We start from the raw sequence: 10,762 nt of genomic DNA, 5'->3' as shown, positions 1-10,762 counted from the left end.
CTAGTCGTAGAGGTTCCAGCTCTGCCAACGAGGGGCGCAAAGGGGAAGAGAGAGAGTCAGTACTGGGCGCGAGAGAGAGGCAGAGCGCATGCTTGGAGAGAAAAGAGAGAGGGGGGGAGCGCACCTTCCTCCACTTGCGGCCGACCATGTCCTTTGCCGGGCCCTCGATGCCCCAGGCGCACGCCCTGAAGAACCACCACGTGCCGACGACGGCGCCGGCGACGAGGCCAAAGACGACCTTTTTGGTGCGCGGCGTGAGGCGGTGCGAGCGGAAGATGAAGTGGTCGAGGAGAACGCCCGACATGAGGACCGAGAACCACAGCGTCGGGAGGTAGTGGTGGAGGTAGGTGACGCGACCCATGACGAGGAAGGGCACTGGGAGAGAAGGAGAGAGAGAGACGAAGTCAGTTGTCGGCGAGGGGTCCGTGCGGGTGTGGGGAAGAGCGAGGAACGCACAGTAGTGGAAGGCCCAGCCGCCGAACGCGATCTTGGACACGTAGAGGAAGTGGTTCCACTCGCCTGCGCGCCAGAGAGAGCGAGGTGAGCTCGAGGGGGGCGAGAGAAGAGAGGGAGCGAGAGCGGACGGACCTGGAGCAAAGTCGTTGATCTTGCGCTGAAACCGCATGAGGTGCCACAGGAGCGTAAAGGCCCACACGACGAGGCTCGCGCTGCCCATCCACCACGTGATGGGGTTGCCGACGAGGTAGTACTTGATGCCAAAGTCCTGCCACCCGTTCATGCGCATGCCGTTGAACAGGAACGGCCAGTCGAACGGCTTGGACGCGATCGTGTCCTCCTTGTCGGCGTCGGGCACGAGCGCGTTGTTGGACGTCATCATGGCGACATTGAGGTGCCAGAAGTCGCGGAAAAAGGGCGAGCGGTACAGCTTTTGGTTGCCGGCGGGAACTGCGGACGCGTGCGCCGAGTCAGTCTCACGCGCTCGAGTCGAGCGACTGCTCCCAGGGAGAGGAGAGGAAGAGAAAGAGGGACGCACGACGGTCGTTCCAGTGGCTCTCGATGTTCCAGTAAGTGTGCTCGTCGCGCGGGTTGTTGCTCTTGTCGCAGCTGACCTCGACCTGCTTGAAGCCCCACTGCGGGAGGACGGCGTTGGCCGCGCGCAGGTAGCACCCGCTGTTCTGGTGGCGGAACCGCAGCCGGGTCGACAGCGAGTGGATGCGGTCAAACTTGTGGCGCGCGCCGCGCAAAAAGTCGTCGACGACCTCGACGGTCCAGTAGTCGTTCGAGTCGCCGACGGTCGCGTTGCCGTAGCACGACACCTCGTGGTTGAGCTTGCTGACGGGCGCCGCGATCGAGTGCGAGTGCAAGTTGCGGCCGGTCGAGTGGTGCACGAGCCGCACGACGTCGTTGTGGCGCAGGTAGACGATCTCGCCGTTGTCGACGTCGATCGGGGCCGCCTCCCACGTCGGCGTCACGACCCACTCGTTGTTCTCGTCCTTGTAGTGGTAGCACGTGACCTGCTGCTGCTGCGAGCCGACCGGGTACGTCTGGACGTGCGAGTGCAGGAGGCCGCCGCCGTAGCCCATGTTCTTGAGCGTGAGGCGCGAGCCGTACGCCGGCTCGAGCGGGTTGCGCGCAAAGTCGTTGCCGTGCAGGTGCGCCTGGAACAGGGACGACATTTGCGAGTCGCCGGGGCCCGACCGGTTCAGGACGAGGAAGTGGAGCTTGAACGTGAGGGCGTAGACGCAGAACGGGATGACCATGAGGCACAGGATGCGGGCGACCCAGTGACGGACGTAGGTGCGCTGCGGGCGAGGGTACGAGAGAGGTCAGAACCCGCCGAGGTGGTCGAGGAAGACGGGCGACGACGGGCTCACGTAGCTCATGCGCAGGTCGCCGAACTTGTTCCACAGGTCCTCGACCGTGTAGATGCCGACGAGTGCCGTGACAAACATGCCGACCCACTTGACGCTGCGGGCGAGGGGACGGAAATCGTGAGCTCAGGCCCCTCGAGGCGAAAGAGCGAGAGAGAGCAGGACGCACGAGCAGACGCAGCCGATCGAGATGCCCGTCAACGTCAACCAGACCCACCAGTCCTCCTCGAAAGGTCTGCGCGAGGGCAAGAGAGTGTCAGTAAAGCGCAGCACTGGTGGGACGAGCTGCTACCAGGCTGCGGCCTGAGAGAGGCTCGACCAGGAGGCGGCGAGAGAGACGCACCTGCGCTGCTGGTTGTTGAACGCCGCGAGGCAGTAGACGGTCGTGAAGGTGAAGAAGAGGAGGAGCGAGTCGAGGAGGACAAAGCGCGAGATGACGATCCAGGCGAGGTCTGTGGGCGACGAGGTGCGTCAGGTCGGCGAAAAAACCGGTGCACGTGTGGGCCTGGCGGAGTGCAGGGTAGGTGGAGGAGGAGAGCGACGCGACGCACCGGTGAGGACCATGAGCGTGACGATGTGCCGCCCCCACTTGGTCATCCTCAGCTCGACGGCCGTCCCCCACGCGAGCGGGACCATGGCGACGCCGGGCAGGGCGAGCATGATGCGCATGGCGCGGAACGGGACGTGGTCCGGGTAGACGGCGCCCGACGGGTAGTCGAACGAGCCGTTGAAGCCCGAGATGGCGCCTGCGAGGCCGACGAGCATCTTGCCCAGTGGAGGGTGGACCTGCGGGCGCCGAACGAGGGTCAGAGACGCTCAAGGGGGTTTGAGGGAAGACTGAGAGGGACGCACATCGAAGTAGAAGGTGCGGTTGAGGTAGTAGGCGCCGAACTTGCCAAAGTGCGCCTGCGGAAGAAGGGCGAGTCAGGACCGCCGCCAGGCCTCGCGCGACAAGAGAAGCAGGGACGCACCTCGTCCCAGACGACCGAGTTGGCGGCGCCGATGCGGTACAGGCGAGTGAACAGGGCGAGGACCGTGTAGACGAGGAGCGGGATCTGCGCCTTGAGGTCCGAGAGCACCTCGCGCCCGACGGCGCGCTGCGGGGAGTTACAGTGTCAGTCTCGCGCGGTCCTGGCGGCAACCGTGCAGGCACTGCGGTCAACGCTCGACGAGAGCCTTGACCGCGCCGCCGACGTGGATGCAGGAGGGAGAGCGAGGGACGCACCCAGGTGACGGGCTGCCGGTGACGCCTCGACGCCGAGTCCGAGCCGCCCTTTGCGAGCCACTCCTTGCGCGTCTCGGGGATGCGGCCCTCCATGCCGATGCCGCTCGCCGGCCACAGCTCCTTGCCCTCCTTGCCCTCGCCCGCCTCGGCACCGGCGCCGCCGTTCAAGAGCGGGTCCTGCTCGGCGCCGCCGTCGACGTAGCTCGCCGTGCTCTGCCCTGCGCGGCGGCGAGCCGTACTCGAGTCGACCAGCTCGACCATGTCGTCGTCGTCGTCGTTGTCGTCGTGCGCGTCGCGGTGGAGGAGGTCGTCGTCGCGCTTGTGGTGCGACGAGGCGGTGTGCGAGTTCTTGCGGGCCGTGTAGAGCGGGAGGCCGGGCTGTCGCGGGGCGTAGGGGTCCTGGGCCCAGGAAGCGCCTCCTGGCGAGGGCGGGGACGACGAGCGGGACGACGAGGTCGAGGAGGAGGGGATGAGGAGGGACGAGGGGAGGTCGGCGCGGCGGGACATGCGGCGAAGGGGGGCGGACACAGCTGCACTGGCTGGTGAGCGGCGAGCCAGGCGACTTGGCTGCGAGCCTGTCGTTGTGGGTGGACCGAGACGACGTTGCTGCGCCGCTTCATCTCTCCACGTCGTCCGCTCGCGTCGCAGCTCTCTGTCTCGCCAACGAGAGTGCCTTGCGGTCCGTCCAAGCCACATGCGTAGCCTCAGACGCGCTCACAGGCCCGCGCCGCATCCCTTTGTGAGAGTCTGTTTCTCGCTCGCGCTTGCTCCTCTCGCCGGCGACGCTCGTGTGCTGCTCTCGGACTCGCAGTTCGAGCGACGCAGCCACGCAGAGGCACTCTAAGGGTCGAGAAAAAGAGAGAACAGCGACAGAGCATGCAAGTTGCAAAGCGAGGAACGACAAGGAGGGGAGAGAAGGCTACACAGAGGCGCTCGTGCTGGACGGTGTGGACGACAAGGTAGAGGGCCCGACGCATCGAGCGCGAGAGAAGGGAAGGAGAGGGCAGGCGCGAGAGTGGGCGAGCCGCTCAGGCCGTGACGACGGTGCTGCGGACGAACTTGCGCCGGTCCTTCTCGAGCGGCGACAGCGGCGGCTCGTTCGGCTCGATGTAGAGCAGCTGTGACGGGCGCACGAAGAGTGGTCAGGATCGTCGTCGCGAACAAGGTGGACATCGACGAGAGGGCAGAAGCTCCTCGAGAGAGCCTCGATCCGCTCGATCACGACCGAGAGGACGACGCCGACGCACCTGGTACGCGTCCTTGCGCTTGAGCTCGCGCATGTTGACCCGCACGACCTTGAGCACGTCGCCGTACTTGAGCGCGCCGCCCGCCGTGCCGAAGCCGCCGTGCGAGGTCGAGCCGAGGAGCGGCGACAGCTTGAGCTTCTTCGAGGGCGGCGGGGACGAGTGGTTGGCGGCGCAGGCGGGGCTCGAAGAGGAAGAGGAGGTGGTCACTTTTGTCGAGGTCGAGGCGGCGAGTGCTGCTGCTGCGGCGGCGGCCTTGAGCTCATGCGAGATGGGCCTGCGAGGCAGGGCGACGAGGTGAGCTCTTCCACTGGGTGCAGTACAGCGCGTCGCACGACGACAATCATCGGCGACGCGCATGAGGTACAGGCTGAGCGGAAGAGCCGACGCACTTGCCCGGGTCGAACACGAGCAACCACGCCTCGTCCTCCTCGTCTTCCTCCCCCCTCCCCTGCCCAAGCCCGGCGACGGCGCCCCTGCGCCTCGCCTTGCCCGACCCGAGCTCGACGCCGACAACCGTGCGGCTGTGCCCGCGGTGCTGCAGATACAGCGGCTCGCGCGCCGTGAGGCGGACGGGCCCGCCGGCGGCGGCGGCAGACTGGAGCGCCGTGAAGGCATTCTCGGTCGAGGGAGGGGGAGGCGAGGTGCTCGTTGAAGGTGCAGAGGAAGGAGCGAGGCGGAAGTAGGTCACGAGCCATTTCTGCGCGAGGGAAGGGACCGAGGGTCAGTGTGGGGAAGGACCGAGCGAGGGAAGGAGAGGCAGACGCACGAGAAGAGGCTCGTGGACGCTGCTTGTGCCCGACAGCTTGGGAAAGTCGATGATGGTCGCCCTGTATGCGTGAACGAGTCAGGGCCCGCACAAACGGCACGAGCCGAGACCAGCTCCTGAGGGCTAGCTCGTTCGGCCCGACCTGACGCAGAGAGCGCGCGACGCACCGGATGCCGAGCCACGTAAGGGCGGCGTAGACCTCGGTCGTGCCGATCCAGCGACGCGAGTTGATGAGCTTGCCGCCAAAGTGGCGCGCGCCGTCCGGGTCGTGCCCTGCTCGAGGAAGCGCGGTCAGGTCGGCGAACTGGACGGTCTGCGGCCATCCCTCTTTCGCCGAGCAGACAGGAAAGGAGAGAAAGACGAGGCTGTCGAGGACGCACCGGCGGCCCAAGCCTGCTCGATGATCTCCTGCCACTCGCGGATGGTCGGGATGGGCGCGAGCGACGGCGACGCGGTACTGCTGTCCGACGACGACGATGTCGCCGACGAGAAGTGTTTGGCGTACTGCGACAGGTGGCGGAGCGACGAGAAGATCATCTGGGCGTTCTTGTACCTGCGCGCGAGGGAATGGGGAGTTAGTCTGGATGGTCTTCATCAGGCGCGCAGGCGCGAGCCGAGGCACACAGGCCTCGACGTCGCTCCTACACCATGAAGAAGATGCGGACGCTCACCCGCAGCCCCACCCCCAGTCCTTGACGCGCGTCGGGATGTGCTCGGTCGTCGTCGTCACGAGCCACGCCTCCTCGGTGCGGCCCTGCGGCGCCAGGTTGGACTGCTTGAGCGTGTGGCGGAGGACGTGGATGAGCCCTGTGACGGTCGAGAGGGTCAGGGCGTGTGGCGAGAGCCGGAAAGGCAGAGAGAAAGGGGATCGAGCGCACCTGCGGTCCCTCGCACCTCGTCCCTCCCGCCGACGCCGCCGAACCAGGGCCTCTTGCCCCTCCCGCACAGCAGACCCGGTCCCACGCCCGTCTCCGCATCGCCCTCGTCGTCCTCGTCCGCCACGCCATGCAAGCCCGCCCCTGCCGCCCTTTGCCCGTCCTCCTCGAACCGCCCTTTCGCCTCGAGGCACGCCGCCGTGTGCGCCTCGCGCCGCTCGAGGACCCTCGTGCGTGCTGCGCCGTAGTCGGCGGTCGACGACGGGAGCGAGAGACCGCGCTCGGCCCAGCTGGCGCCGCAGACGGGGCAGACCGCGTCGGACGACGACGAGGAGGAGGCGGCGTCGTCGTGCGCGAGGGCGAGAGCGAGGGCACGGTCGTGGTCGAAGGTCGAGGTGGTGGACGGTGCGGCGGACAGCTCGTCGCCGGCGAGGGCGAGGGCGAGGGCTGCGTCGGACGAGAAGTGCGAGGGGAGAGTCGGAGGAGGGGAGGGCGAGCGGCGCTTGGTCGAGCCAGCATGGCTCGTGGTGCTGGTTGAGGAGCCTTGGCGGTCGAGACCTGCAGCGCACGGGGCTCGGTAGGTCAGCGAGGGGCCGAGAATCTGGTGCGAGAGATGAGGACGAACAGGCGTTGAGGTGGTGCTGGACGAACGCCGCGTCGCCGTCGAGCAGCTCGCTGCACACGAAGCAGTGCTGCTGCGCACTCATGCTCACGCGGCGTGGCTGGCGCGAGGTGCGAGGCAGGGCGGACGCTGAGGACGGCGAGTTCGCTCATCAGTTCGCCTCGTCGACCGCGACCGGCGCGCCTCTCTGTGGCTCTCTGGAGGCGCTCTGCACTCTCTCGATGCTGGAGGCAAGCCGCCGCTGTGCTCGCAAGGGCGACGAGCGACGCCGTCGCTCTCGAGACTCGCACGCGCATCTCGCGCCCGCTCGCCGCCGCGCACAGAGACCCACGGAGAGCGAGAGAGGGAAGCAACACATTCGCGCGTTACACAGGGCACTGCAGAGAGAACTTGTCGAGGTCGAGGAGGTAAACCCAATGAGGAGGATGAAGGGGAGGGGAAGAAGCTGGGGAACGAGGGCAGCGTCTACTGCTCGTTGACGATGATGCTCGCCGCGCCCATGCCGCTGCGGAGGTGGAGAGGGAGGTCAGTCTCGTCGTTGTCGTCGTACGGGAGAAGGAGAGGGACGAGGACGCACGAGCCGATGCACATGCTCGTGCAGATGACCTTGGCGCCCGAGCGCTTGGCCTCGGCGAGCGCAGTCGCGATCTGGCGGGCACCCTGTATGCGCAAACCGACGACGAGTCAGGACGACCGCCACCAGGAGAGGAGGGAAAGAGAGAGAGAGAGAGAGAGAGAGGGACACACGGTGCAGCCGAGCGGGTGGCCGAGCGCGATGGCGCCACCGTTCGGGTTCACCTTGGCGTAGTCGAGGCCGAGGTGCTCGATCGACATGACGGCCTGCGACGCGAACGCTGCAGTGCGAGACGACGAGTCAGGACAGGCGCACACCGAGAGAGAGAGAGAGAGAGACAGGGACGCACCCTCGTTGATCTCGTACAGGTCGACGTCGTCCTTGGTCAGGCCCGTCTTCTCGAGCACCTTGGGGATGGCGAATGCGGGACCGATGCCCATGAGCTTGGGCTCGACGCCGGCGACGGCCGTGTGGCACACCTTGGCGAGGATCGGGAGGCCGAGCTCCTGCGCCTTGGAGCGGCGCGTGAGGAGGACAGCGGCGGCACCGTCCGAGACCTGCAGGCGCGACGAGCTGGGTCAGTGCGGGCTCGACATCGACACCGACGAGGAGGAGGGAGAGAGCGAGAGGACGCACCTGCGAGGCGTTGCCGGCGTGCGTGCTGCCAGTCTTGGAGAAGACGGGCTTGAGCTTGCTCAGGCTCTCCTTGGTCGTGCCGGCACGGATGCCGTCGTCCTCGGTGACCGTGATCTCGCGCTCCTCGTCCGTCTTGGGGTCGGTCCACTTGGTCCGGACGGGCACAATCTCGCTCTTGAACTTGCCGGCCTTCTGCGCCGCCTCGGCGCGCTGGAACGACGTAGCCGCGAACGCGTCCTGCTGGTCGCGCGAGATCTTGTACTCGGTCGCGACGTTCTCGCCTGCAAGAGGGAAGGAGAGGGTTAGGTACTGGCGCAAGGGAGGAGAGGAGGAGGGGGACGCACTCGTGATGCCCATGGGGAGGAGGCAGTCGGCCGCCTGCCGGTTCTCGAGGACATTGTCCGACATCTGCAGGGCGTAGCGAGTGTCAGTCGAGGTTTCGTGGGCGCGAGAGGAAGAGAGAGAGAGGGCAAGGCGCACCTTCTCCGGCATGGCGCCCGCACCGTAGCCCTGGGTCATCGACTCGACGCCGGCACCGATGCCCATGTCGATCTGGCCGGCGGCAATCTGGAGCGCGATGTGGTTGACGGCGACGAGGCCCGACGAGCACTGGCGGTTGACGGTCGCGACCGACGACGTGGTCGGGAAGCCGGCGGCGAGCTGGGCCATGCGGGCGACGGTGGCGCCGCCGCCGGGCGGGAGGACGTTGCCGACCTGGATCTCCTCGACGAGGTCCTTGCTGGCGCCCGAGCGGTCCATGACGCCCTCGAAGACGGCCTTGAGGAGGTCCTCGGGGCACGCGTCCTTGAGGCCGCCCTTCTTGGCGCGCGTGATCGGGGTGCGCACGGCGGCAACGATGACGACGTCGTCCGGGTTCTTCTGGAGGAGGGCGGCCTTGCCGCGCGGGGTGAGGTGCGACACGAGGCCGGAGAGGCGCTCCTTGGCGGACGAGGCGGCGGACGAGAGGGACCTGTTGAGCGGGTGTGCGAGAGAGTGGGTCAGCGAGGGTGCGCAGGTGCAGTGAAGTGGGAGGGAGTGTGTGCTCACATGACGGAGGCTGCGTGGGTGTTCGGTAGGCGAGGCGAGGTGGGCGAGGAGGGAGGGCGGCGAGGTGGGACGTGGCGGGAGCGAGAGTGAGCGAGGGCGCGCGGCAGGACGAGGATGAGGGGCAGACGAGGGCACACCTGGTGAGAGTGCTTGTGAGTGAGAGTGCGACGTGTGCGTGAAGCGGTGAGAGGGAAGAGGGAGAGAGGCCGGCCGCCGAGATGAGGCTGAGCAAGAGGGGCGCGGCCAACGGCGTCTTTGCGGACCGGGTCCAAGTCTCACTTTTGTCGTACGCGCAGACCGGCTCGTGCCTTCGTAGACTCGAGCTATAGCACAGGTCCATGTTGCGACCAAGGCGGTGACCTGAGCCCGCGACGGACGAGTGCTACCGTCCGGCACAAAGCGAGGAGCGAAAGGCGGATTAGGGGAGAATTAGTATTGGCTCGATTCCGGTCCGGCCTCAGGGGAGGATCGTCTCAGCTCGGCCGAACTTGGGCGCACAGTCGGCCTGGCCTCCACCTCGAGCTGCTCACAGTCTCTCGCTCGCCATGCCCGCCTCGACCGACACGGCTGGGCTGCACAGCGACCTCGAGCGCACCCCTCTGCTCGCAACGCGCGCCTCGCACGACGCCATGGCGCCCTCGCACCCCAGCGTCGACCACCACGCGGCTCCTCCAGGAGCGCTCTCGCTCATCGCCAACAGCTCGTTCGCCGGCGTGGCCGCGCTCGTCGCCCAAGCAGGGCTCGCACTTGCCGGCCTGACCCTCGCCGAGGTCATCTGGACCCACCCTGCCGGTGCGCCCTCCCCTTCTCCCCACCTCGGCCGCCGACCACAGCTCACCCTCGACGATCGCAGGCCTCTTTTCGTACCACCCGAGCCTCCAGACCCTCGCTGTCCTCGGCTTCATCGAAGGTCAGCCCGCCGCCTCCCCTCTCGGTCACAAACGCGAGCGTCAAACTCATCCTTTGCCCCCGATCCCGCAGGCATCCTCCTCCTCCAGCCGCAGCCCTCGACCGCAGCGCACAAGAAGAAGGGCCTGCAGGTCCACCAGGTGTTCCAGTACACGTCGGCCGTCGCCATCGCCGCCGGCGCCGCCTTCATCGTCTACAACAAGGCGGCCCACGGCGGTTCGTCCTCTTACCGCACTTTCCCTTTCCCTTTCCCGCTCGACGAGGCTCACGCACCTCTCGTCCTCGCAGCCAAGCACATCCAGACGTGGCACGCCACGTTCGGCCTCATCGTGCGTCCTGCTCGCCCCCTCCTCTGGCTTCGTCGAGCCGAACGCACTGACCCTCGGTCGACCTCGTTCCACAGACCCTCGCGCTCATCTCGGCCCAGATCATCTTTGGCGCTCTCGTCGTCTACGCGCCGCTGCAGAAGCTCCTCGGCGGCCAGGCCAAGGCCAAGCAGCTGTGGAAGTACCACCGGTCCGTCGCCTTCCCAACCAGCCCCTCTGCGCACCCCCACAACTCACGCTCTCTCGTCCCCCCCCGCCCCCCCCCCCTCAGGATGCTGGTGTAATGGCTTTAAACAACCCGTCTTGAAACACGGACCAAGGAGTCTAACAGGCTCGCGAGTATTTGGGTGTCAAACCCGGATGCGGATGAAAGTGAACGTAGGTGGGAACCGAATGGTGCACCATCGACCGATCTGGATTTTTTACGATGGATTTGAGTAAGAGCGCGTATGTTGGGACCCGAAATTGGTGGACTATGCCTGAATAGGGCGAAGCCAGAGAAACTCTGGTGGAGGCTCGAAACGCTTCTGACGTGCAAATCGATCGTCAAATTTGGGGATAGGGGCGAGAGACTTTTCGAACCATCTAGTAGCTCGTTCCTGCCCAAGTTTCCCTCAGGATAACACAGACTCAGATCCGTCCTATTACGTAAACCAAATGATTACAGGCCTTGGGGTTCGAAACGACCTTTAACCTATTCCCC

The 10,762-nt window shown here is 66.5% G+C and overlaps 3 protein-coding genes across 3 annotated transcripts, besides 5 other annotated features; all 3 read right to left on the bottom strand.

Annotated features, from left to right (window-relative positions):
- RHOBADRAFT_41947 (glycosyltransferase family 39 protein) lies at positions 1-3,564 on the bottom strand (the record flags this gene model as incomplete). Its single annotated transcript, XM_018413981.1, has 12 exons — positions 1-21; positions 125-375; positions 457-519; positions 589-906; positions 995-1,763; positions 1,836-1,929; positions 2,002-2,067; positions 2,176-2,284; positions 2,384-2,618; positions 2,685-2,738; positions 2,804-2,929; positions 3,058-3,564. 12 exons carry the CDS (start codon positions 3,562-3,564, stop codon positions 1-3), a joined length of 2,613 nt encoding a protein of 870 aa, XP_018272789.1.
- Positions 3,565-4,085: 521 nt separating this feature from the next.
- Positions 4,086-6,652, bottom strand: RHOBADRAFT_51737 (uncharacterized protein; the record flags this gene model as incomplete). The annotated part of the gene is made up of 9 exons (XM_018415990.1): positions 4,086-4,175; positions 4,305-4,578; positions 4,694-5,001; positions 5,071-5,131; positions 5,238-5,343; positions 5,451-5,623; positions 5,742-5,877; positions 5,949-6,503; positions 6,571-6,652. The coding sequence occupies 9 exons, from the start codon at positions 6,650-6,652 to the stop codon at positions 4,086-4,088; spliced, it is 1,785 nt and encodes a 594-aa protein (XP_018272788.1).
- Positions 6,653-6,909: 257 nt separating this feature from the next.
- On the bottom strand, positions 6,910-9,164 carry RHOBADRAFT_51736 (uncharacterized protein; the record flags this gene model as incomplete). The annotated part of the gene is made up of 9 exons (XM_018415989.1): positions 6,910-7,072; positions 7,145-7,227; positions 7,315-7,421; positions 7,491-7,698; positions 7,778-8,058; positions 8,122-8,185; positions 8,258-8,747; positions 8,825-8,834; positions 9,143-9,164. The coding sequence occupies 9 exons, from the start codon at positions 9,162-9,164 to the stop codon at positions 7,033-7,035; spliced, it is 1,305 nt and encodes a 434-aa protein (XP_018272787.1). The 3' UTR covers positions 6,910-7,032.
- A 205-nt stretch (positions 9,165-9,369) lies between these two features.
- Positions 9,370-9,616: a sequence feature (Protein overlapping with rRNA (RHOBADRAFT_51735, KPV76737.1) was converted to a misc_feature.).
- Positions 9,617-9,677: 61 nt separating this feature from the next.
- Positions 9,678-9,734: a sequence feature (Protein overlapping with rRNA (RHOBADRAFT_51735, KPV76737.1) was converted to a misc_feature.).
- A 71-nt stretch (positions 9,735-9,805) lies between these two features.
- Positions 9,806-9,949: a sequence feature (Protein overlapping with rRNA (RHOBADRAFT_51735, KPV76737.1) was converted to a misc_feature.).
- A 72-nt stretch (positions 9,950-10,021) lies between these two features.
- Positions 10,022-10,062: a sequence feature (Protein overlapping with rRNA (RHOBADRAFT_51735, KPV76737.1) was converted to a misc_feature.).
- Positions 10,063-10,136: 74 nt separating this feature from the next.
- Positions 10,137-10,249: a sequence feature (Protein overlapping with rRNA (RHOBADRAFT_51735, KPV76737.1) was converted to a misc_feature.).
- Between the last annotated feature and the right edge of the window lie 513 nt (positions 10,250-10,762).

This window comes from Rhodotorula graminis (genome assembly GCF_001329695.1).
Source record: "Rhodotorula graminis WP1 unplaced genomic scaffold RHOBAscaffold_3, whole genome shotgun sequence".
Classification (NCBI taxonomy): domain Eukaryota; kingdom Fungi; phylum Basidiomycota; class Microbotryomycetes; order Sporidiobolales; family Sporidiobolaceae; genus Rhodotorula; species Rhodotorula graminis.
The sequence above is the reverse complement of the archived record's forward strand: the minus strand, read 5'-3'. Positions and strand labels throughout refer to the sequence as shown.